Source organism: Caretta caretta, chromosome 5 (genome assembly GCF_965140235.1).
Source record: "Caretta caretta isolate rCarCar2 chromosome 5, rCarCar1.hap1, whole genome shotgun sequence".
Lineage (NCBI taxonomy): Eukaryota > Metazoa > Chordata > Testudines > Cheloniidae > Caretta > Caretta caretta.
In genome coordinates, this window is record NC_134210.1 from 122,426,692 (window position 1) to 122,454,315 (window position 27,624).

Genomic DNA, 27,624 nt, shown 5'->3' on the forward strand with positions numbered 1-27,624 from the left:
TATAAAAATATCCTTGTAGACCAGCATAAAATTGTTTCCAGATTTTGATCTTCTGCCAAGGTTTCCAGCATGAAAGAAAGGTCAGTTCCTCAAGGAGAAACGGTTCCACTCTCAAGAAGAAACCTGATTGTGTAGGTGATCTTAAGTCTAAGTGAATTTGTGGAGTGCTGTCTTGGTAGCTACTGATGTATTTCTTCTCTGTCCCCTAAAGATGAAATATTCTCCATCTTTCATATCTGTACACTTGTAAACAGGGGCGGATTTAGGGGCAGGTGATCCAGGCGACTGCCTGGGGTGCTGAGCTCAGGGTCCTGTGCATGAATAAATACAGACTTACAGATCCTAGTGTGCAAATTTATCGTCTTATATGACCAGGAAAAATCATGCATGCAAATTATGCATCAAAGTTGTGAAATGGGCTACAAATGCAATAAAAAATAAGGTACTCAGAAGTTTAACAAATGGGAGGAGGGGTGCCAAAGATGGTCCTCACCTGGGGTGCCATTTGGTTAAGGGCCGGCCCTGCTTGTAAACTATGGATTGCACTGTAGTATGGTTATTTGCAAACCCTTTGTGTTTGGGTGTGCTGTGTTATAATGTTCTGTACATTTCTGTCTATATTTATTTAGTACTTGAAAACACATCTCATTAAAGATACTTTTTAATGGAATAAATATGATGCTTTAGTTTTTGTTTTGTTTTTTAATTGGAACCAGTACAACCTCTGGTTTCACAAATGAAGCAATTCCGAATGGGTTTAGCTACTCGAATTGGGCCCCTGCGCACAGCAGTGGAATCAATCTACAAGTTTTCTATCTCACATTTGTTCGAAAATGCAGACTTGCCTCTAGTCCCAGACTTGTCCACAAATCTCCATGCGCCCAAGTGTGCGCCAGTGACAGGAGGAGCTCATTTTGATTGTTTTTTTGCCATACTCTAGTAACATCATTTGTGAAACTGAAGTTGGCTTTTCAAACATGAGACAGGTATGTAATAATGTTTTCCAATGATCTTTGTGAAATTGATTTTTTTTTCCTTTCTTAAGGAAATTATTTTGGGGGAAAACATGTCGCACAAACTCATTGTTCCCTTGTCTATTCTTTTTCCTCTGTCAGACCAGGATGAGAGAGCAGCGGAACTCAGCAGGGAGCAGAATGAGAAAACCATTCGCAGCACTCAGACGGCTCTACGTAACTTCAGAGAGTTTCTCATCTCCAAATATCCCTCAGAAACCCGGGAAATCTATGTCATCCCTTGCAAAGAGCTCGATGCATACCTAGCCTCCTTCTTTGTGGATGCCAGACAGAAGGATGGCTCAGAATATGAGCCAAACAGCTTGGCCAACTATCAGTGCGGGCTGGAGCGCTATCTCAAAGAACACAGGTACGGATACAGTATTACAAGGGATAAAGAGTTCAAGAGATCTCAAGAAGCTTTGAAGCAAAAGCAGATAGAGCTGAGGTGTAAAGGCAAAGGAAACAAGCCACACAAATCCATGAAGCTGACCTTTGCTGATGAGCTTATCCTACGCAAAAGAGGCTTGTTGAGTCGATATAATCCCGAGGGGCTGCTGAACCTTGTCTGGCTAAATAATACTAAGGCTTTTGGACACTGCACAGGTTTTCATGGGTCCACCCTCAAATGGGGGGATATCAGGCTCCGGGTGACAGAAACAGGCTTGGAATATTTGGAGTGGATGGGGCAAGAGACTGGTGATATGAATGCCAAAACCAAGAGAGGAGGGACTGATTCCAGAGTCTATGCCACCCAGCATGCTCCACAGACCTGCCCAGTGCAAGACTACAAGGAGTACGCTCAAAGACGGCCCCCTGCAATGCGATACGAAGATGCTCCTTTCTACCTGTCCATCAAGCCGGTTGTCAATTTGGCTGCACTTCATTGGTACAACTGTCAAGCCCTGGGGAAGAACAAGCTTGCAAAGATGGTAAAGACGATGTGCGAGAAGGGCAACATCCCTGGCAGAAAGACCAACTTCAGCGTCTACCAGAGCTGCAGCACCCTGTCCGAAGCACAGAGTAACCAGCTGGTGCTAATCTGTAACAATTTAAGTCAACAAGCTGCCCAGTCTATGGCAAGCCACTCCAGTTCTGGCAACTTCATAGTGTCGGCTTCTTATGACTCTTCCTCCGACACAGCTTGAAAGGTGGATTTCAATTGAACAGTTTTTTGTTAAGCATTGAATTTATGCCCAATAATACACATCAACTGTGATTGTACACTACTTCCCCACACCTTCCCAGTGTTAATTCACTTTATAAAAAATATAAATATATAATATATTTTTCTTTTTACAAATAAGTCGATAGAAATAGTTTAGTATTACTAACATAGTATTTATAGTGTTTAATACAAAAATGAAAGCTACTTATGGGTTATAATATAATTGCAGATTTTACAAGGGCAAAATGGTTCTCAGGCAACACAAGAGAGACTGGAAATACAGTTTTTAACATGCATGCAAACAATGAGTGTAAATCCCCATGGAGGCTTACATCTTAAATCTGTTTTAAATCATCTTTGTAAAGCTTCTTATTTTGATCTCCAAGGTAGAGGGAGACAAACTTAGACAAACTGGCTGCTGCTTCTTACCTGAAAGCTTGTTCTAGTTCAGCCAGACCAGGAAATAAGAGGTGTATCAGTGTAAGTCTGTGAAATCATTTAGAGCAGTTTATGTTTTCTTATTATTGTGGTTCCTGAGGCTCATTTATGCCAGCTGGAAAAATATATAATATTCCTAAACAAAGTCCACTGAAGACTATTTTTTAACTACTTTTTGTTGTTGATTTTCTGTGATCAAAAATGTCGCTGGTCTTTAGACTATGAAATATTGTTTTGAACAATATGCAAAGGTGTAATGGCAAAAAGACTGTTATACAAATAATCTTTACTGTTTCAAACTGTATTGGTAATTAGTATTTTGTTTTATGTTATACATGGAAATGCAACCTGAGCTTCTACTAAATTAGAATTTCAGCCACTCTTTCAATTTTCCAGGGAATGCAACAGTGCTGAAAAATCAGAAATCTCTTCCCAGGCCATAAAAATAGAATACAGATAAATCAAATGTGTCTTAAATTGTCATTCAACATCCATAGGAGGCATAATAGACAATTTAAATGATTTTTATATTTAATATGTGAGGGGGTAAATTAAATTCTTAAAATACTAGAAAACACAGTGAGCTAAATTCAGCTATTAACACACAATTCCCACCGAAGACAATAAGTGTGAATATGAAAGCAGAATTTGGCTCTTAAAGACTAAATAATGACTGTTATCTTTCCAACTGATTTACTTTGCAGTATAATTGTTCATTAAGCACAGGGAGGACACTAACAAATTAAACATTTCAGCTGGAACCTTTACATTATAATCCCTAACCTTTAAAATTAAGTATGATCATTTTGATGGTAATTGAACTGAGTTTATGCTGCATTACATATGAAAATGCTTTGCTAAGGTACCCTAGCACTGCAAAGATGAGACTTTAGACAAAACCACTAGCAAGTTGATCTGATGGCCATTGAAGTTAATGGGAATCCATCCATTGACTTCAACCGGTGCTCGATCAGGTCATAGGTGAGCAAGCTGTCTGTTTCTTCGTTTACATTCTTTAGATCTGCAACTCTGTAGTGGGTGACATTTAAACCAGTGGAGAATAAAGGGAGGGTGAGAATAAGGGTAGCAAAAAGAAATAGAAACTGACCAACCCAATGAATATACTTTAACGGGTGTGAGGATAAAGTTTTCTCCTATGCAGAGGATTAATACAGGGTTCTATGCATCTCTTCAGCCTTATTCTGAGGTCTTCAGTGGAATGTTAGTAGCACGTCGACCTTGTGTTGACCCTCTGCACAAGCATGAATTTCACCCCAACGAATCTGTCTCCCACCTGACCTTGTAACACACATCAACTCTAAAGCAACTTGTGTGTGGCACAATCTGCTTTTGCACTCCCGGTGATACCTACATATCAGTATATCTGTGGCGCTACAGGGCTTTGATTTCTCGTGTGCTTGCTAAACCAGAGTTTTGGACAAGAGGGTAAAATCACCAAGAGCTCCTCCTCTACCCATCTTTCCCGCCCCTGAGTTACTAACAGATACAGTACCCTTTCTTCCCCACTGTTGAGGACTTTGGGGTAGACGTTGGTTTGGCTGGAGTCAGGTCAAGATAGTTGATAGCTCATACTGCAAGTTCTTACTGGCTCTACAAGAGGCATTGGTCTTGATTTTGAACATTGCATTTGAGGCCAAAACTTGCGCCCATGGACATTAGTGTCAGGTGTGCCACTGAGTTCAGGGGATCAGGATACTTGGCCCTTTAGGGTGTGTCTACACGGGAGTTGGAGCTGTGATTGGAGAACAGATTGGCGTACCCATGCTAGCTTCAACCTCTCTCGCACATGTAAAAACAGCAGCGCCAGTGGGGCGGCCTGGGCTAGCAATGTGAGTGTGTGCCCAGGCTCACTGATGTGCTCGTGCGGCCTGGGCTGAGCTAGCTTGGGTATCCCACCTGTGCTGCAGTCAGACCTCCGATTGCAGTACAGACATAACCTGAGTGAAAGAGGAGGGAAAATAATGGACAGTAGGTGCTGGCGATGGGCCTCCTAGGGCTTTTAGATGGTGCCTGCAAATAAATGTGCCAATGCCCCACACCGTTTGGATATCCAAATGCCATTCCTGTGACTCACCCACATGCGCTGTTCTAACATGCTTCCTTGGAGAGACTTGTGGTGGCGACTGTCTCTGTGATGTTCAAGGTGCTGTAGAATCCCCTTGTTTGGCCTCTCTGCTCCCACAGAACAGAACTGCAGTGTCTTTAGGGCATCTGGCTCCTCCCGCGGCTGAGCAGGAGACACAGGGCACCCGTTGAACCGAGTGGCAACACCACCATGAGAGATAGTAATGCATCCCTCTCGCAGGTCTGGTCAGTATTATGGAACCCGTGTAGGTAGGACCCGGAATTGTTAGCTGAGATGAATCGGTTTGCGGTGTGATTTATGCCTTTTCATATTTTCTGATCAAGCTTTGTCTCCCTGATTGGCCCCATACAGCATAAAAAGAAATACATTTCTCCACCAAACACTGCTTTGTGCATGCGAGGGTTGTGTTTTAGGGTATGTGTCCACGCAGCAGCTGCAGTAGAATGGGTGGCGGCTTGCTCTAGCCAGCCAGGTACGTACCCAAAGGGTCAGGTGAAATTGTACTTGGGTGGGTTGCCGGAGCTGCTGCTCATATTGCTATTTTTAGCATGCTAGCTTCTGCAGAGCTAGCACCTGTCTGTCTACCCATGCTGGGAATTACACCTGCTAGCTGCAGTGTAGTCATCCCCTTAAACTTACCAGAGCCTTTTACTCTGGCTGGCTGGAGGCAAGTCTAATCAGAGTAGATCATTAAGGAAGAAAAGGCACTAAGATTGCTGAATGCACTTGGGGAGCAAAAGCAGTTCCATTGCTTTTTGCTTCTCAATCCATATTTCCCATACCCTTCCTGCCAACTCCCATTTCCGCAGTGTTTGTCTGTTTGGCATTTACAAGTTTGAGTTTGGGTTCACGTCATAGGCAGGGCATTAATCTAGATATAACCATGAAAGATAGCAGCTCTGCTAGTTCCCATGCTTAGGAATCATTGTGTATTTTGGAGATTGGAAGGGAGGGGCATGTTTATTGCATTTATTTTATTTTTAAATACATGTTTGTGTATTTAGCCTTTTCTTTTGTACTTTATGACAGCCCTAACGAGTAACTCAGGGTTACAATAGACTGAACTTGCCATGCCAGTGGCAGAATGCTGGAAAGCTTTGCTAGGGATGGTCAGCGCAATACGGAGCTCTCTAGTTATACTCTTTGTTGAGGTAGCTTTGAACACATAGGGCCAGAATCTGATATCTGTATAGTATGGTTGCCACTGGCGATGCCCACACTGCCAGCCTGCCCCTCCTCCCCCCAGCAGCCTGCCCCCACACCCATCCTGCCCTAGGAGCCCGTGGCATGTTACAGACACTCAGAGCAAGACCAGGGCATTGGCTGGACTTCAGCGTGTTGTCCCCCAGCTGCAACTCACATGGCCAGCAGCAAATAAAACCTGACATGCCACATCCGCTGACCAGGAACAAGCAAGGCAGCAGAAAAACTGGCCTGGCCAGGTGGCAACCCTACTGAGTAGCACCATACTCCAACAGTAGACCCATTGGCGTCAAAGGGCACTTGGACGAAGGTGCTATTCAGTCTGAGTAATGGTATCAGAATCTGGACCATAAAGGAGGTGCTATATACGTCTTTATTAATATGCCTGCTGTACGTTTTAATTTAACCTGTCAAAATAGAGCTTTGAGAAGTGAGTTCAAGTACTTCTCTCTTTTTTAACTTTGGGAAAAATGAGTGTAATGACTCTTCCTGTGCGATATTTGCTTGTTGAATTAGCTGTAAGTGGGAATGTTATTGTCTCCGCAGTGTGAAGCTTTCCTGTTAGTAAAGCCACAACAGTGCAGCCAGGACATAGTTCCGTAAATTGCCACAAGCCTTTTAACCCTTTATTTCTACAGAAACCAGAGGCTAGATTCTGTCACCCTTACTCCATGATCAGTCCCACTGAAATCAAAGGGACTAGTCATGAAATAAGGTATTACTCATAGCCAATGACCTGAGCCATGTGAAATGATGGAGGAGTTGGGAAACTTATAAAAATGCCTTGAGAGTCTTTGTCTGTGCTATTGACTGACTCCTGTTCTAATGTAAACACTGGCATGGGCTCTGTGCATTTTAAACAAGTTAAGAAAAGTAGCACCGTTTAAAAGTGTTTAGTATGGTTCGCATCAATATGACGGCCCTCATTTACAGCTAAGCAAACCCACTGGCTTGAGTGGGGTAACTTGGGCATAACTGAGTACAAAATTTGGTCCTCTAATTTATTTTAAAGTCTTAATACAGCTACACAAACCCTGAGCAGGAGAGAGATTTCAGAGCCACTGTTTTTGTTGTGCAAAGTAGGCTTTGCTGAGGTTATTGCATGACCACATTGTCAGTTCTTGCAAAACAACTCGCAGTAAAAAGCATGACACTAACAAGTGTAGTAAATGTAAGGCAAACCATCTGTTTAAAAAGCCAAGAAACAAACCTGGACGTGTGTTATGATCACCCATTAAAATAGACACAGGTGAGTTCATCTGAAAGTGGTCCTTCAAATACATGCATATGAGTCTATTTGAATGACTGGACATTCAGATATGTGTGCCTGTGGATACTAGAACTGAATGCTTATGCCTTGTTTTAATAATCACTAGTGTCTATCTCTGGGGTTATTTCATGTTTGCACAAAACACCTGTTTCACTATGTGATATTCCATGCTTGAGATGGGTGAACTCTGGAGTTTTGTGAACCTTACAGTCTATTATTTGTGTCTGAAAAGGCTTGCACAACTAGTTCGAGTATATGAATCTTACCTGGGTTACACAAACTTCCACATAGCTATGCTTTTAAATACATGCAGTTAGCATAAAAAGCCTACAAGTTAACTGTAATTACATTGCAATGTGCATAAAAACCCCTCTTCAGTTATTTTGTGTAATAATTCTACAATAATAGTGTACAAGCAACGTAACCTTGGACAATATAACAGTGCAGAGCAGCTATACTTGTCACACAGGTCTGTTTCTTGAAGGACACCAACATTGTGGAACTATTTCATATTAACATGCATTTCTCAGAAGCTACAGAGCATTGATATTTAATCTATTGTGTACTTACAGCTTTGTTTCGGCATATGAGGTGTTTTACAGGTTACATTAATACACACACTTTGCTCAAGTGTTTGATTAGAAGGAAAATCACATTTTATTACGCTGCTGGTATAGCTGATGTGCAGCACAAAACAGCATTGCCTAGTAGGAGGTGGCTTTGTGCTTTCACACTGCCTGGATTCTGGGCTGGACAAGGGGCCAGAATGGCCCTAATGTAAATTAAAATCCCCATAGCACCATGTACTATCCCTATTCTATTCAGATTCCTATATGTCCCTCATTGCCGTAGTATCTGAGTATGTTCCAAACGTGCATTAAATTACATGACTAGCATCTGTTATGTATGGTTCTTCCTTTCTCTCTTCCCCTCCCCAAAGACAATTTGTAGAAGTTTGTGATGGGGTCCTGACCCCTGCCATCCTCGATCCGCCCCCTCCTTTCCTGATCCTGACATGTCCCCTACACCAGTGGTTGTGAGAAGGCAGCTCACTTTCCCTGCACCAGGAAAATCCTTCCTCTGTCGATGGTGGCACATTCATGGCACCTGCACACTGGAGCGGGGGACAGAGTCTTTCCCCCTGAGTGTGCCTATTTCTATTCCTAACAGACATACCTGTGGTCCCTGGAGCACTGGGCCCTAGCATTCTGGTAATTGCAGGCTTAGATTTTGTAGTATGCGATCACTGAAAGGAACACCAGTGTGTCTATTTGAATGGCCACGCAAGCCTAGAGATGCATCTCATTGACTTATCATACCTGAAATCGTTTAACACATGTCATTGCAGGAGATCTTTCCCACCCTGCCATGCAGGTGAGCATAGGTGAAATTCACCTTTGCACAAGGTCTATGCACCATTCAAGTCTAACAAAAGTCCTCAAAATAGGATTCAAATGGGACCTAGTGTCACTTGGCACAGGGGGTTCATTTCATCCTATAAATAGTGCCAGATATCAGGAAATAGTATCTTGTCCCAAAACTCCTTGCGTTCCTCAGGGGGTTAAGGGAGCTGTGAAATCATGCTAATTTAACACAGATATATGGTATAATCTGCCCTAAGTTAAATTAAACCATTTGTTACCTTTGTGCTCATCTGGACCAGGTTTAAGATGTACAGTACGTCGTTAAACATGACTGGAAACAGATACGCGTTTTGCTACATGAGATGCTACTTCTGTTGTCACATAAAAAGGCCATTCTGTTCTGACTCAGGCTATTCTGTTCTAACTCACCCAGGGACAATGAATTTTCTTTTTGCGCTTTCATGTATGTACTGGAATCTATTCTCCCATTAAGGGGGAATAGTACATAGAGAAAAGATCCCAAAACATAGATTTATTCATGGAGAGTAAACTCAAACTGTAACTTAGAACTGTTTTTTAAAGTTCTGATTCTGAACCCTTTTAATTAAAAACCTTTGGTTGAAATACACCCATCAGAGTAGGAGCCAGGGAAGCCCCCCAAAACAATTAAACCACTGGGATTCTGCTACCATGCAGGCAGGAAGCTGCAAAGTAGACACACGAGGCTACTATATAGCTCCTTCTTGTTCTAGGAATCCCAAGTGTTTTACGAAACAGTGTGTTACCATAGACACAGGTGCCGGCTTTTCCAAACTGTTCCAGCAATTTTAGGGTGGCGTACCTCCACCGTAGCTGATAGAGTTACACCAGTGGAACCCAGTGGAAAATCAGTCTGTGATAGTAATGTGACTGCAGAGGTCAATATGGCAGCCATTATCAACTCAGCAACCGAGCCTGAGTTCTAGTGTATCATATGTGTCTGTGTAGACGTAGTAGCTTTTCTTTTGATTGTACAGGGCAAGAGTGTCAGAACACAGCCGGCCACTCTGATGCGAACTGCAGCTTTCTCTACCCTACTTTTCTTAACGTCTCTCAGCAGTGCAGTATCCCCAGCGCATCTCTGCCCACGAGAGAAACGATGGGAGTGCTAGCATAGACGAGCCGCCATCCAGTACTTTCCTCACCCTGCCATCTCGATGGGATCAGAACTGGGTTACGTGAAGCATTGCTAAGGGCACCACCACAGTGCTCCCACCGTTCCTGGCACCAGCCCAGCGGCACCAGCTGGGGTCCAGCCCTGGGAGATTGAAAGAAAATTGCCAGAGTAAATACAGGTAGCTAGTTATGCGTTTGTGGCTTGCAGTCTCAGGAAGGAAACAGCGAGTTTGTTATTCTTGATAATAAGCATTCATGTTAGGGAAATGGTCAAACCGACAGTGACAGTCCTAGTTCCTCCTGATGAAGAAACGTCCGTTTAGTACAAAATTGGCTTGTAACATGGAAGTAACATTTTTCATACAATACAGTTTCCCTATCGGTGTGAGAAATTTCTTTCCCATCTTCTGTTTTCTCACTGAATCGATTAATATTAGGAGGTAATAGATACAAAATTCTATTAGTTGGATTGTGCAAATGATTTATTTGCTGCTAAATGAGTTCTCTTTGTATCGATAATGGACCTACAGTTGAAAAGGGATTAGGAGGTTAGTTCATTACACAGCAAAGTGAAGTATCTTTAACAGGCATCTGTTTTGCAGTTTAATTTGGATCTTCAGTAATGAATGGACACTACATCCATTATGGTTGGGACTTTCAGTAGCCTAAGGGAGTTAGGTCTCAGTCTCAATGAAATTGAATGGGATTTGGGTGCCTAAAGCTGGTACGCCTCTTTGAAAATCCCACTTTATGTCCATTGCATTAATGGGTTATGTGTTTTTTTCCCATTGTTATTTTCTACTGTCTATAAATCTCATGTAAGTAACTGAGTTGCCAACTGAGGTGAAAAATTAACAAAACACAAGTTTTTATTTGGCATAAAAAGCCTGATTATTTGATGCTGAAAGAAAATAGACCTTTTAATTCAGTTTCAGAGATATTATCCTTGCTATTTTTTAATAGTCTACTTGTTATAAAAAGACAGTCTGACACTTCCTACGCCTGGAATTTGACCTGCTTTACAATAGCTATAATCTTGTGGAAAATGTCCTGCACATCCTCAGGGCAGTCGTCTCAGCTTGCATAAATTGGTGTGTAGCTCCATTGACTTTCATGGAGTTAGGCCAGCTTAACCCAGCAGAGAATCCAACCCAGAGTATTTATTGGATTTGTGTATTTTTATTGAAATCCACCTCTCCTTCATCAAGAAATTTAAAACACCTCAGGCAATAACCATGGCTTTTATAGGGCCTAGATTTTTTTAAAAAGTTTTGTGCTCTGCTTATGCAGCTACATCAGAAAGAATGCAAAAAAACCCCACATCTAAAACCCTAATGAATTCTAGAGATGAGTTTATACCCTCTGTCATGTAAGTGCTCAAAAAAGTGATATTTACTGCTATTTTAACTAATAGAAATTTTTCACAGGAGACTAGAAGATTTGAAGGGTGCAGGTCATCAGAAAGGGAGCCTTTCCCTTGTAGGTCATTGGTTTAAATCAGGTCCATGTTGACAGCGACTAGGGTTCATTCTGTCTCATAGTTATTTGGCTAGTTACCATATATGAGACGACTTGGTGGTCTCGATGTAATGCCTAATGGAGATGATTGATTAATGTGTCTGTATCACTAAAAACGTCACTGTTGTTCACAGCAGCCGGAATACTTGGTGATAGTTTCAGTAAAGGCCAAATGAGATGAGGAAATTTTAGAGGGCAGCATGAGGAACTTGCACTGCAACAGCTGCAACTTCATAGAATCAGAGAAGTCTAGGACTGGGAGGGACCTTGAGAGGTCATCTAGTCCAGTCCCCTGCATTCAAAGCAGGACTATGTAATAAATAGCCCGTTCCTGACAGGTGTTTGACTAACCGGTTCTTAAAAACTTCCAGTGATTGAGATTCCACAACCTCCTTTCATGTATGTTAGCAGGAATAGAGCTCAGGAGCTTTGATTCTAAATGGTATGCTTGTGGTAGAAGCACTCTTACCTTCTGTGGGCCAACATGTAGGGCATGTCTACACTTACCTCTGGAGCAATCGATCCAGCAGGGGTCGATTTATCGCGTCTAGCGAAGACACGATAAATCAACCGCCAGGTGCTCTCCCGTCGACTCCGGTACTCCACTGGAGCAAGAGGCGCAGGCGGAGTCGACGGGGGAGCATCAGCAGTTGACTTACCGCAGTGAAGACATGTATTTATGATTCATGTAGCTGAAGTTGTGTAACTTAGATCGATCCCCCCCGCAGTGTAGACCAGGCCGTAGAGGACAACATAATCATATACACTTAACCAGCATTGCACTTTGACCCACAAGCATTGACATCCTTTTTTTCCTCTTGAGTTATGCTTTCAATATCAGTCTTGAGAAAACCCAAAGTGAAACGAAATCAAAACAACTGATTTTCCGCCCGATTTCACATCAAAACTACACAAAACTTTCACTCAGTTTCAACAGGAAACCATAAATCAGCCCAAGTTGGTTTGAAATTGGGGCTAACTTTGCATCGCGCAACCCAAAACAGAAGCTGCAACCCAGTAACAATTTTGCAATGATTTCAGATTTTATTGTGCGTCCTGCTCTCATGGCAGCCATCTAGCTTTGTGTTACAACAGAAAGCTTTGTAAAGGAGATAGAAGGGGTTTAGATGTTTTTATTTAATATGTTGACAGGCTTTACTAGTTTCCCTTGTCTTAGTGTTTGGTTACAGGATACTTGTAATGTATATATATGGCTTCTAGAATCTTTCTGGTCAAATTAGACTGTGAAATGACTATGCGACTTTCACTCTGGGGTAATCCCCAGTTTGCTCTGCATTGCTGCTGATCGGATTCCACATCTGTGGTTAAAAGTATTTTATGTTTTTACTTCTCACCTAAGGATCATTAGGCTTGAGAACAGACCAGTTAAAGAAATTGTTTCCTAGGATTTAAGGCTCGAGAAATAAAAGCAAAGTTTAGAAGAAAAGGGAAAAAAAGGAGCGATACTGGGCTTCTATATGATTTTGAATAACTTCATTCAGGAAGACAAATATGCTCATAGCAAAGAAGAGACAGAGCAACCAATGAGTTATGATTGTGGTAGTAATTTTCTTATGAGTTAATTTTTTTCCCTGTGTGCCAGTCATAGGTCCAAATCTTACAAGCTCTGACTAAAATGGGAATTTTGTGCATAAAGTACTTGCAAGATTGGATCCTAAATGTAACTCATATTTATGTATATATATATATGTGCGTGTGACTTATACTGCGTCTCTATACATAATATATATACTGTACATTTATATAGATACAGAAAGTATTAGAGCATATACAGAAAAAATCTTACTCATTTGTTCATTAATTTTATTTCAGAATTGTTTTCTGAATACCTGTTCTTCCTATATAATATATTTTTGGGACTTATTCTGCCTTCTTTACTCAGGAAGAATCAGGCTCACTTTAGGGAATATTTTAGCTGAAAAAATGAGATCTTAATAGATTATAAAATCATGCCATAGAGATTCTTGCCAATTTCATAGCACGAGATGAAGGAAGGAAAGAAAATGCTTTCTAAATAAACATGCTTCCTGCCCATTGATCCATACTCACAGCTTCCATGTACTAGAGGAGGAGTTTTAGAGGCTTGATTGACTAAACTCTTTGAGGGTTGCATGGGGTTTAAGTGAGGGCAGAACTTGGTCCTAAATGTATAAATTTTAGCCAAACTCCAACTGTTCTCTGCAGAATAGAAAGGAGGGATTTCATTAGGTAGGGGGCATAAGACTGCCAAGTGACATAAGCCACTACAGAAATAAATTTGGTGCTGTACACACTCACTTCATTTCACTTCTGAACTCTTTTTACCATTACATAGGGATGGAGGTGTCCACAGTTCTTCGGCACTCCTTCAGGTCTCTGGCATGTGTTCGTAGGTCTTGGAGTTCCAGTCCTTTTCTCTTCAAAATTCTCTTGACCAGAGTCTTTCCGTCATATCCTGTCTTGCTGTCCTCTTCCTCCCATGCTTTCTTTGCTTGGTTGTTCTTTTCCAAGTCTTCTCCAGTCCGCCTCAAACATGTGGTCTCCAGCTATCTGTCATTGAGAGCTAGGGTGACCGGATGTCCTGATTTTATAGGGACAGTCCCTATATTTGGGGCTTTTTCTTACATAGGCTCCTAATACCCCCCATCCCCATCCCGATATTTCACACTTGCTATCTGGTCACCCTATTGAGAGCCCCAAGTTCATCTTCCCCCAATCTCTTCCATGTGCATCCTGTCTACTTTCTGCTTGCCTGCCATCTTCCTCAAAATGTTGTTTTCTACTGCCTGTTTCTTCTTTTCTTCCAGCTATGTAAAACACACCATATATGTGACAAACTCATACAGCATCCACTTTTCCTTTCAGTTTGTTACTTAACTGCCAGTCCTACAGGTCACCTTTTCTACTGCCACTCATGCACATTGGGTGCTGTGTACACTTAGCTGAAATACAAAGTACATAATTGTCAAGCCTGGCTACCAGCTCTCCTTTTTGGTTCTCAGCGGGCACTGACATGCCCAAATTTAGTCTTTGGGTTTCTGACATGCTAGTTTGAGAGCTTAGGTGTGGAACTGGCTGCTCTCACTTGGGCACCCAAGTGTGTGATTTGGGCCCTACACTTCCAAAGATAAGGACCTATTCTCTTTGTCCCCTAGGACTTTGCACAGAACTCACATTGAAACGAGGGTGAATCTCATACATAGAACAAAGAGTCATTATGGCTTTTAGAAATACAATCCATATTGTCTTTTACAGTAGGTTTAAAAATTAAATAAATACGGCATTTTATCTTATTCTTGATATTTCAGGACATTTATTCAGTCTCCACCATCTACACTGCTGAAATCTGAGAATCCCTACATTTGATAATAAAAACAGCAACAGAGACTAACACAGGATCTGGAATGTCCTGCAGAGAGATTCAGATCTTTAGCATGTGAGATAATAATGTTTCTGTTTTGGGGCTTAATTCTGCTCTCAGTTACTGTCATGCAACCCTACTGGCAGGGCCTGCTCCAGGCACCAGCTTTCCAAGCAGGTGCTTGGGGCGGCATTCAGAATGGGGCGGCCATCCGTGTCCCACGGCCGCAATTTGGCGGCAGCTCCACCGCTCTTCCGGGGGTGGCGGCAATTCGGTGGCGATTGCTTGGGGCGGCAAAATTGGTAGAGCCGCCCCTGCTACTGGGATAACTTCAGTGGCATTGTGCCACTATAGACTAGAGCAGACTGTGGCTTTCTGGTAGGACCCAATTCAACAAGGAATTTACATAAGCAGTGGGACTTAAGCACGTGCCTTATGCCCTGATCCAGCAAAGCTGCTATGCATGTACTTTAAGCATGTGAATAGATACTGACTTCACTGAGATGACCCATATGTTTAAAGCTAAGCACATGCCTAAGTGCTTTGCTGGATCAGTACCTTTGTATCTATATTATTTCTTGTCTTGGTGAACAATACCCGTGCAGTGTAGCGTTCTTGAGCAGTCATAATCTACCAGGTCATGGCAAGGTAAAAGAGAAAGAGATTGGATTACCAAGAAGAATGTAAGTAAAATGTTGATGAAGATAATTGAATGGCACAGAGAAAGAGAGGGAGTTTTGCAAACACAATAGAACTCTTTGTCTTTTTTCTAAAGAATTCAAACATAATCTTGGTCTTTGACCAGCCTTTTAATGTCCTGTTTTGTTTTACACGGGAATTAAAAAATATTTTCCATTTGTTTTAATTATCTACTCACTTTAACTTTGACCTTTGAAAAGTGTTTTGCTATGACATCCATTGGTCTCATGGTGAGCAGTGCTAGGAAAACAGCAGCAAAAATAAATCTTTTAATTTATTTTACCTACTATGTTTAATCCCTTTAATCTGTTAATAATTTGTGTTTTCTTCCTTTTTGCAAAACAGCAGGTTTATCACTGTTAAGCATGATTTTCGGGGACGTATGTTGTTTCACTATAACAAAATTTTCACTGAACAATTTTCCTAAGTGATCAATCCATTTTCAGTATGAAATCTTACTCTAAAACCAACTTTATCTTACTGACTTTTTCTAACTGTGCCCTCATTATAGTTAAAACTCAACTTTTTAACAGCATTTTTTAAAAGGTAGATTTTGTTATTTTTCTTTTGTTTTATAAACAGTGTTTGTTAAAAAAGATTACTGTCTTGCCAAAAAAAGATGATGATTTCTATGCATTGGGTGATTCAGTGATGTTGAGATTTTGCATGTCTTGTAGGTGCTCTTACATATGTACATTTGTGATATCTGTAGAAATGTTAACCATGTCAATCAATGGCTATTAGCCAGGATGGGCAGGGATGCAAAACCATGCTCTGAAGTGTCCCTAGCCTGTGTTTGCCAGAAGCTGGGAATGGGTGACAGGGGATGGATCACTTGATGATAACCTGTTCTGTTCATTCCCTCTGGGGCACCTGGCACTGGCCACTGTCAGAAGACAGGATACTGGGCTAGATGGACCTTTGGTCTGACCCAGTATGGCCGTTCTTATGTTCTTATGTATTGCTGCTATAACCACTTATTGTAGTTAACTGAAAAATCTGTACTAAGAGGCTGTGCCAGTTAATAGTTTTATGTATGACATGATAAACTGTGTACTCTGCTGTTTGTTTAATGTTGTGAGCCAGTATTTAGTGCCTTCTGTAGAAGGAAACAATATGTTGTGGTAGACAGGAGGTGCCAAATTTACAATATCCTGTTCCACACAAGGGACCACACACCAGGTTAAAAAAAATCATCTCCAGCTTTTAAGAAAAAAAAATTCTAAAAGTGACTGGAAAATGTCATGGATTTTTTCTTGTTTATTAATGTATTATTTACTAAATCAGATACATGTGAAGACACAGAGCGATTGGTAAGAAGGGACATGTTGCTGGACAGCATTTTTTTATTTTATTTTTTTAATGTTTGGTCTGCATGTGTTGCAGAATAACGGGAGAAGAGTTTGATATCTGAAATGGTGATTTTAGTATTAAATCAAATCATTAGGAAAACCTTTTAAATTCGTAATGGAACAGTCTTAAAAACTGTATTGACCTGAAACTGAAGTGATACAGGAATTATGTGTTCCGGTGTTGGCTTTCCAAGTGGTCCTGATTCTGATCTCCCTTGCACCCAGTGTAACTGAGGAGTAACTCCTCCAAGCTCTATTGAAATCAATGGAATTACGCTGCTGTAAAACTAATGTGAGATCAGAGTCAAGCCCAATAGTTTTGGCCTCCCTCTTTTCAGGTATCTTCATGCCAGACCCGTTGTATCATAATTCTGACATTTCATTTTCAAAAAGTCACTTTTCTCCTCTCACTGAAGAAGCTGAAAATATGAATGTAAAAAACAAAGTAGATGAATTCATCTTGATTTTGATCTGAGTTTTAACAGGGTGAAATCTTTAGATTCCTTTTTTAAGTGGAAAACCAAATAACATGAGTTTACTGGAAGGGTTTAGGATGGAGAAGGATGATCTACTGAAAAACTTGGGAAGATTTTTGAAACCAAAATACCAAGTTGCCAGAAAAGCAATATTACTTGAAAAATATCAATGATTAAAATTCATCCCTTGACTAACTGTATTAAAGTCAAGTCTATACCCCAGGAATGAATTTGACTTCAAAAAATCTTAAAAGCACTTGTAATTGCAACCTTCCTCCAAAAAGACTGCTAAACCAAGATTTTCAAAAGTGACTAGTGGGTGCATCACTTTTTGGGTGTCCAACTTGTGATCCCTTAAAAGACCTGATTTTCTGAAGGTGGGTGCTCAGCACTTTCTGAAAATCATGCCTCTATGTCTCCCAGAAATCAAGGCAAGCAAAATCACTAGTCACTTCTGAAAATATTATCCACATTTAAATGTATAAAGTCTAGTTATGACTCTTTGGTGTGTTCCAACCTCCTACATAGTGCTTTTCAGCAGTTGACCTCAAAGCACTTCACAAGCTTTTTAATATATTACTCCTTACAACACCCCTGGGAGGTAGGGCAGTGCTATTATCTCCATTTTACAGATGGGGAACTGAGGTTCAGTGTGGTTAAGTGATTTTCCCAAGATCACAGAGGAAGTCTGTGGCGGAGCAGGGAATTGAATCTGTGTCCCCCATGTCTGAGGCTAATGCCATAACCCTTTCCCCATCTCCAGAGATCTTGGGCCTGATTCTCAGCTGATGTAAATTGGTGTAGCTTCATTGTCTTCAGTTTGGCTCCTTTGTTGCTGAGATGACTTCATTTTTAACATTTGCTACTTTTAAAGTCAACTTTGACCAACTGCAAGTTGATTCTCTACGGCTTTGTCTGTCTGGTAGCCACTGACACATGAACAAAACACATGTAAAATGCCACCACTGGCATGAGTGCAGAATTCTGATTTGGGAGAGTTTACACCCACTCGGTACAGATGTTAAATGGCTACCTGAAGTGTGAAGCGGTGAAGGACCACGCCCTTCATCTGTGCTCCTATGCCAGTCACTGCCATATCTTGCTCTTGAGTCTGTCACGCATCAGAGTCACTGCTTCGGAGGGTTAATGGCTGCACAGCATTTATTCAACATTTTTCTATCCAACACACCAGTTTGCCAAAAATTACACTGGGTCCCTCCAGTACAAAAGCTGTTTTTTCATGGTTCCCATGCCTTTGTTGCTCATTGCGGAAGCTGGATTTGTTCTTGCCAAACTAGATCGCTGTAGTGATTGACGTTATTTCGTTAGTGCACTGCAATCTGGAAAGGTGATCATAACTCTACCGGCATAAACCTGGGACAAGGAAATGGACTGCTGCCCTCCGAGTGTAAAAGGCTCTGCTGGTACATGTTCGTCTCCTACCACTGCTTATGAAGGGAAAGCTACTCATTTGGTTGTGCTAATACTGTGGTGGACTGAATACTGCTTTCCACTTGCTTGAGTCCTTCTACTCACTTACTCAGTTATGAATTATGCATCCTTGGGGTCGCCTCTTTTACAATCACTGAGGTGTCTGGGGAAACCTTATATAAGTTTAACCACATTACAGGAAATGGTACTTTTAGAAAATATTTTAATGTTCTGGGCTGGGATTCTGAAAGGCGCCTAAGGGAGTTATATATCCAAATTCCACTGAAATTCAGATGCCTAATTCTCTTAGGCTCCTTTGAAAATCCCAGTCCTAAACGTAACCAGTTATTTTAAAACAAAGATCTCCGTATGAAAAGGTAATCTATTTTTAGTATTAAAATAGGGTTCTGTGTAAAAATGGCATCCTCTTCCTCAGCAAATCTGCTCCCTCTGTGTATTCTGAGTCTCATTTGTTTGTTTTAGTGGGGAAAAGGTAAGATTTCGATGTATTTTAATACGTCAGAACCAGTACATCTCTGGGAAAGTTATTTGGATTCTTTTCTAATTTGTGCATCATCAACAAAACTGTTAACTAAGATTCAACCCCAGTGCCTTCAAGTGATGCCCTCCAGGGAGGAAATAAGATTGCACCAGTGTAACAGAGTGGGGAATATGAGGGAAATGAGGCTGAACAATGGTAACTGAAGACATAATCTTGGTCACTTGATCTTTGTTATTGGTGGTGGGTGAGTCATAAAGAACCCATCTTGGGACTCAGATCCTAGGCTAAGATTGCCACTTGTTATCTTTGCACATTTGATTTGGACTCAGCAAAGAGCAATAAGTGTGGAACCCCACACTGCCATTTCTACAAAGTAACTTTTTAGAGTAGAACTGCATGAAGTGTTGGATCTTTGGCTGGTGCCAACCACTGAAATCAATGAAGTTACTGCTTTTTGCACCACCTGAGGATCTGGCCCTTATGTACATTAGGTGTGATTAAAATAGTCCACTTTTCTATAAGGTCTATTTACCTCTCCACAAAGACAGATGTCACCTTTTGTTCTCATATGTCTGACCCTTAGACTTTAACTGGGATGGAATAAACACTTTATGCCATACATCTACTTCCCGGTAATTTATTTCAGAGCTCTCCTGGAACAGTGCTGCTGTTACACACTTTGCAAAAGAAACAGGGAAACACTGAATAGGAAGGAGAAGAAAGTGAAAACAAGAATTTCATACGGTGGCTGTGTTCCTGCCTTTTCTCACCTCTCAGATCATTTTAAGTATTTAAAAAGAACAAGTTTAGTTGCTTATTAACTGGAGTAGATCATTAACTTTTGTCTTGCCGTTGACTGATCTTCAAATTGCTAAGCGAGTCTGATGTTTTAGCATTTCAGCTCATTGTTTATTTCCCCCCATGAGTACATTTTAAAAGTCTAGTTTTTCTGAACAACAGATTGATTTCATGGTATGTACAATGTTTGCTACTATTGTAGTGTGACTTTATTGTTTTTAAATATTTGTTTTGGTACAGCCTTAAACTTCTAGAACTAAGAAGAGCATTTCAAAATTAAGCAACTGATAACGTCATTGATGTCTGTGATAAGTGCATGCTTTATTCACAGTATTTTGTCTGTAATGGGGTATGGTGACCAATTCTCATTTATGTAATAAACTGTTTTCTGCAAAGGTGGCTACTTTCTTTAATCACATGAAACCAATGTACTTTAAAATTTGAAGCACATTATAGAAAAGAACCCAACCCACTCACAAGCCTTTCAGGTATGGATATCAACACAGCTGTGAAATTCTTGTGAGCCAGTAAAACATTCTGAGAAGATGCATGCAAACAAGCCCATGAAAAACTAGTTCCTGCCCAGCCTTGTATAAATTCATTGACGTCACCCAGGCCTCGATTCAGGAAAGCATTAGGCACGTACTTAAGTCCATCCTTATTCAGGAACGCGCTTAAAAATGTGCTTTAGTTACAGTGACGTCAATGGGATTGAAACCCAGGCTTCAAGTGCCCTTCCTGAATAAGGATGTTTTCCCGAATCGGGGCCCGAGGTTGGATTCAGTGAAGATAGGGGGATATTTTGGCTCTAAGTGTTCCATTTTGCTTTTAGAATTTCCATAACTGGGACTGCCCGTCTCACAAGAGAGCAACGTTTTCAATTGAAATGGGGTTTTTCAAGCCCAAGGCAGTTGTCTGTGTTTTGTCCAACTAGCCAGTGTGGTGACATGCTTTCCTAATGGCTAATCTGTGTGTGTGCGTGTATGTGTGTGAGCAATTTTAAAAGTTCTTTAGGTAGTCAACAGAAATTACTTAAGGAAGGGTTTTGACTTAAACCAGATCCAAGGCTGTGAACCTGGGATGACAGTCTCTTCCCAAGCCTGAACTTTCACTGTTCTAGAATACGGTATTAATATGTAAGACAATTCTGAGTCACAAACTCTTTTATTTTAACGATGCCAATAAAGCAAAATATCCCAAATTAAAAATCTGGCAGCTGTAAGAGAAGCCCCCAAAGCAGCTGCTTGTATGATGACAGCAGTGTTGAAGGAAGAGATTATCAGACAATCTCAAGTGCTTATGATAGGGGCATGGCAAAAAGATAGACATAAAACAACCAACGATAACTGTTAACTAAGCAAAGGCAGCATGTTCCAGGTTTGCTTGGGGAGAATAGGGCAGTCAAATGTGAGATGATTAAGCGGGGGCAGGGGAAGAGCTAGTGAGTTGTTTTCTCCTTTTGTCTCAGCTTTGGATCTTCATAAATTGACAAACTCTGCTAAATGGGGAACCATGTCGCTGAGCAGTGGCAGTTTGTGGGGTCATTGTGATGCTCCTTTGTCCAAGCCCATGAAATCTCTTCTGAATGTCTGGTGATCTTGGGATGCATTGAAGAACTGATTTGAAGTTAGTTTTAATGCTGGTTAGCTTTAAAGCCTCTTCAGTGACTCCAGCAGTAGGCAGAAAGAGGGACCAGGACAGTTTGTATCATATCTCCCTACTCAGAACATCTCTGCTTCTGCAAACAGTGGAATGAGTGCAGGTTCCTTCCTCCCCCGTTATGCACTTGGCTGACCATCCCTGGGACAGGTCAGCGTGAACTGCAGCCAGTGTACTTGGCCTTCTGGGACTTAGACATGCCATGCAGCTGTGTAAATGCTGATCAGGACCGGGCCTTAAATGTTTGAGGAAGAAATATTGGCCAGAAACTGATCTTGTAAGCTTTGCTCTATCTTTCAGCTGTGCAACTAACACGTATCACTGTCATGCTTTTATTGAAATTTCATAATCCAGACATTGTTTACAAATGACATGTTAATTGATGTAGAAGTAGCTCAGGGATATTATGGCACGATGCCTATTCAGATGTATTTAAGAGACAAGAGTTCACACATTAGTGAGCTAGGGTTTGAAATTAGTTTATAATGTATTCCAAAAACAAGTGGAACTTGGCAGCTGTCCCTGGAAAGACATGTGAGATATCTCTTTAGAATAAACCAGCGTTTGTACGTGTTATAAGGCTAGCTTTTGGCAATGTGAGTCATCTTGCAGCAGTTTGGGAGAATATTTTGAAAAAAGAATGAGAGAGAGCTGTGAAGTTACCTCCTTTTTTATGTAAACATTCTCTGTTTGTAGATCCAAATCCTGAGTAGGCACCTAATGGAAAATCTGCAGGTAGGAGTTGAAATGTGGAGCAGAAACTGACCGTCGCTATGGCTCAAAAACCTACGGAGAAACCACACCAAAGTCCCTTCGTGAGATGAGCAAAGACTCAAATAGTGGTAGCTCGAGGTTAGAATTGTATGGGGCATTGTAACTCACCTCAGCTCTACATGTTTGTTAAGAATACTTGTTTTGGCCTAGACTTCTCGCTTTCTTTTCCATACAAAACAACTCATAAGACACATGGTATTGAGGAAGATTCTGTGTTACTCATTAGCATTTGGAAGGAGATTCCGGAATATAGGAAGCATGGAGCTCTCGTCTAAGAGCACTTTTGGAAGCATCTCTCAATGCTGGGTTGTGTTTGGGGAGCTGCATATGTCTGTTCTCCAGGAGAGAATAATGGAAAGGGTGTCGTTGTTTGTTCAGATAAGGTTGCCCTGGACAGTCATTTCAGATTACAGGATCAGCTACCACTCTTGCTCTGTGCACAGAGCTCCCTTTTATGTCAGGGAGCAGCATGCACACTGATCAGTAAGTGGCTCATAGAATCTTGCAGGTCTCCTTTTGGAGGAAAACTACATTTTTAGGAAGTGGGAATGATGCTGAGATATTAAAATAAATCACATTTTCAGCCTCTCAATTTTGATGGTGTCTCATTAACCCTCCTTGCAAATTTCTATGTCCTTGCTCACCTTAAACACAAAAAATATAACTATTATAAAAAATTATAAAAAATATAAAAAAATATATAACCCCTGCCTCAAGGACAGTGCAGAGAGTATAGAGCTATCGGACCCATAGGGACACTTAAAGTTCTGGTATACGGAAAACACAATACAGCGCTTGTTGGATAGACTTGGAGCATGTACATATTTTTGACAGGGAGGAAATAATATCACTAGTTGTTTTTATCATCATCTTAATTGCAGAAGTCTAGTGAGCAGATTTTGCACCGGGTACATTTTCGCTATGATTTTGCAACATGCTTAAAAAAATATTGACATTGCGGGAGCAACTTAGAGAGTCAAACAAAAAGGGACCACTTTCAAATGAGTCTGCCGCTTGCCTCAGGCTCCACAGTGCTTTTGAAAATGGAACTTAGGCAAGCACCTCAGCAACTTGAAAATGTAACCTGAAAAGTCTAACTTAGAGTTGACATCCACACAATGAGTTGTGTCTAGATACTGTTGTGACTCCTATCCATGCACAAAGCTATCCTTCATGTGCGCTACAATGTGTTCATACATAATTTTAAACAGTTAGAACTTGACTCTCTGTAGACTGATGACTAGGCATGATATATTTTTGCAAGTGCATAAATACCCTGAAGTTAAGGGGATTTTGGGATGATAAAAGCAAGGGGGATTTGTCACACACTACACAGACGAAAAATGCAAATGACTGTCTCCTGGCAGCCTTGGGCATCTCTGATTTAAGCCCGGTTCTAAAAAGCACTTAAGCACATGCTTAATTGTAATGATTCATTGGGATTTAAGCATGTGCTTCAAATTAAAAACATGCTTAAGTGTCTTGGGTCTTGATCCAAAGCCATGGAAATCAATGGAAATCTTTCCATTGACTTTAATGGGCTTTGGATAGGCTCGTGTTGAACAGGGATGGAACACTCACATACTTAAAATGAAGTCCGTGTTTGAGTGCGGTGTTGGATCAAGGTCCTTGTCTTTTCCAATGCTGCCTTGCTGTGTTAGATAGTACTGATTGCTAGAATTAGTGGAGTAAACTGCTTTCTCCTGGAACACAGGAGATTAGAATGCAAATGTAGAATATATTTACAACAAAAACGATCTGTTCCCCAGATAACTGAATATTCGGTGGCTCCTGTTCCCATGCTTATCTGACACACTGATCCAGATGGCAACCTGCCTTCCTCAGTGCCATCTTATTACTTCAGTTTTGTTTTGTTAAAAACAATCTCTTTTTCTGTGTATACCTGAACTACCCACGGTGATGATGGTAACTATCAATTTGTGAATCAGCTAGTTCGGTTCTCAAGCTTTAATAACAACGTAAGCTGAGTTATATGGGATCTTCAATCGAAAGAAAAAGCCGGGGGAGAGCGGGGAGTTGTGTGTAGAATAAAAGTTATGAGGATTTTATTTGATTTAGTAACATCTTACAAGTATATTGAGCGTTTTGTCTGAAGTATTGCAAAACAGCTGTCTTTCTGTTATGAGCTTTTTCAGCGCCTAGCACAGTGGGGGCTGATTGGGGCTCTTAGTTGCTACCGCAATACAAATAAATAATAATAAAATATTAGAGACGAGCCTGAACCAAACCTCGATGTCTTGAACACACTGGAACTTTGGAAAAGTTTGGGCCCAGTGCTTAACTACCTGTCAGATTATATCCTGTACCTCAGAGACGTCTGCCTTCTGCTGGGACTCAAGGAAGCTGCACCGGTGATGCTGTGTCTCAAAAATGTAGTCCACAATTTTCAAATCTGTGCATCTAAAGTTAGGCTCCTATGTGGATATTTTTAAAAGCACCTGTGGCTATTAGGAGCACAAGTTCCACTGATTTTAAGTGACAGTGGTGCTCCTAAATCCCTTGGGCACTTTTGAAGCTCTTCCCCCTAAATCTCATATTTAGGCTAATAACAAGAAGTGGGCCTGGTTTTCCAAAGGACTGAGTGGTTGCTGCTCCCAGTGATAGCCCTTGGACCAGCTGGCAGTGTGACTGAATACTAGAAATGTAGGACTGGCAGGCACCTTGAGGGGTCGTCAAGTCCAGCCGGAGGATGTCTTCACAGATGGCACTCTGGGAAAGCAGAGGGGGGCAGGTGGCTTGTACAGAAATTTGGCACAAAGTGGATACTGTTGATTAAGTGTGCTCAGCAATTGCCTCAGGCAAGCAGAAGGGATCAAATACAGGGAAAGGGCTTGCCTGAGGGTTGCCAGAAGAAAGGGGCACAAAGTACCGAGGGATCTTTGCCTACTGGAGTCACTGAAAGGTGAGCTAAAGCAATGGGGGACTCATCCAAGAAGACCCACTGGAAGAGTGCATCTGCGATGCCTGCAGTTCCCTTCCGTGCTTGACCCGAGACATGATCAATGCAGCTGAGAGGAGGGGCCACAAAGGGGCCTGGGGCTGCTCTGACAACTGTTCTAATTTGCACTCACAGTGCAATGGGTGTGAGAGATGCCCCAGGCATGCTCTCCACACCAGCACTGGGATGGCATAGGAGCTTCTACTGTGGTTCCAGATGCTACTCAGCGATCCCCCTGCACTGGGAGGGAAGGCTCGAGGAGCTGGATCTCCTGACTGCAGGGAGCAGCGCAGAGCAGTGCCAACATGCCGGGGCATCAAGTCCTAGATCTGCACCCGTTAGAAACGAACCAGTGTGGACAGTATCAAGCCTCGCTCGGAGATGAGCCAATCACAGCAGTACTGGCAAGGCTTGTGCCGCATTCGGCAAGCCTCGGTGTGTGAACGCAAAGGGTTTACAAGGCAAGCAGGTGTCTCCTCAATGGGCAGTGGCCACAGCTTAGTTCAGTACTGCAGGCAGACTTTCAAAGGGAAGAGTGCTAGCCACCCATAACATTTCCTGCAGTAGCCTGGATTTTTTTCGCTATCTCCTATCCAGTTACTTACCAGGGCCAGCCTAGCTCACATTGTGATATCGTAACCCAGGGCAGCCAATGCTCCTGGCTATTGCCAGATGTTCTTCTGCAGGAATGTCACATGCAATAGTGAGCAAGTAATTAGGCAGCCAAACCTTGCAAAAATTTGATTGCAAACAGAGGAACATGGGAACCTCATGCCTTCTGAATTGTTTGACGTGAACATTTTTGCTGATAGTTTTCAGAGTAGCAGCCGTGTTAGTGTGTATTCGCAAAAAGAAAAGGCAGATTTGTGGCACCTTAGAGACTAACAAATTTATTTGAGCATAAGCTTTCGTGAGCTAGAGCTCACTTCATTGGATGCATACTGGGGAAAGTGTAGAAGATCTTTTTATATACACACAAAGCATGAAAAAATACCTCCTCCCACCCTACTCTCCTGCTGGTAATAGTTTATCTAAAGTGATCACTCTCCTTACAATGTGTATGATAATCAAGTTGGGCCATTTCCAGCACAAATCCAGGTTTTCTCATCCCCCCCCCTTTTTACCAAAAACCACACACACAGACTCACTCTCCTGCTAGTAACAGCTCATCCAAACTGACCACTCTCCTTACATTGTGTAGAATTATCAAGGTGGGCCATTTCCAGCACAAATCCAGGGTTTAACAAGAACGTCTTGGAGGGGAGGAGGAGGGATAGGAAAAAACAAGGGGAAATAGGCTACCTTGCATAATGACTTAGCCACTCCCAGTCTCTATTTAAGCCTAAATTAATAGTATCCAATTTGCAAATGAATTCCAATTCAGCAGTTTCTCGCTGGAGTCTGGATTTGAAGTTTTTTTGTTTTAAGATAGCGACCTTCATGTCTGTAATTGCGTGACCAAAGAGATTGAAGTGTTCTCCGACTGGTTTATGAATGTTATAATTCTTGACATCTGATTTGTGTCCATTTACTCTTTTACGTAGAGACTGTCCAGTTTGACCAATGTACATGGCAGAGGGGCACTGCTGGCACATGATGGCATATATCACATTGGTGGATGTGCAGGTGAACGAGCCTCTGATAGTGTGGCTGATGTGATTAGGCCCTGTGATGGTGTCCCCCGAATAGATATGTAGGCACAGTTGGCAACGGGCTTTCTGTCTCTGTCTGAGGGGTTGGAGCAAATGCGGTTGTATCGAAGAGCTTGGCTGTAGACGATGGATCGTGTGGTGTGGTCAGGGTGAAAGCTGGAGGCATGTAGGTAGGAATAGGTAGGTAGGTAGGTAGGGCACAGTTGGCAACTGGGCTTTCTGTCTCTGTCTGAGGGGTTGGAGCAAATGCGGTTGTATCGAAGAGCTTGGCTGTAGACGATGGATTGTGTGGTGTGGTCAGGGTGAAAGCTGGAGGCATGTAGGTAGGAATAGCGGTCAGTAGGTTTCTGGTATAGGGTGGTGTTTATGTGACCATCGTTTATTAGCACTGTAGTGTCCAGGAAGTGGATCTCTTGTGTGGACTGGACCAGGCTGAGGTTGATGGTGGGATGGACCACACCACACGATCCATCGTCTACAGCCAAGCTCTTCGATACAACCGCATTTGCTCCAACCCCTCAGACAGAGACAGACACCTACAAGATCTCTATCAAGCATTCTTACAACTACAATACCCACCTGCGTAAGTGAAGAAACAGATTGATAGAGCCAGAAGAGTTCCCAGAAGTCACCTACTACAGGACAGGCCTAACAAAGAAAATAACAGAATGCCACTAGCCGTCACCTTCAGCCCCCAACTAAAACCCCTCCAACGCATTAAGGAT

At 41.8% G+C, this 27,624-nt stretch overlaps 1 protein-coding gene across 9 annotated transcripts in view; it reads left to right on the plus strand.

The window, feature by feature from the left end:
• Positions 1 to 27,624, plus strand: part of KIAA1958 (KIAA1958 ortholog) — a 113,699-nt gene that overhangs the window by 78,193 nt on the left and 7,882 nt on the right. For 7 of the 9 annotated variants that reach the window (XM_075128853.1, XM_075128855.1, XM_075128854.1 and 4 more), the window contains one exon: positions 1,116 to 20,250. The exons of 1 other annotated variant lie outside the window; for it this stretch is intronic. In XM_075128853.1, coding sequence (XP_074984954.1) covers positions 1,116 to 2,161 — 1,046 coding nt within the window. In that variant the 3' untranslated portion in view covers positions 2,162 to 20,250. Of the gene's footprint in view, positions 1 to 1,115; positions 20,251 to 27,624 lie in introns of those variants that run through there. One more of the 9 variants, XM_075128858.1, reaches the window with a different exon arrangement.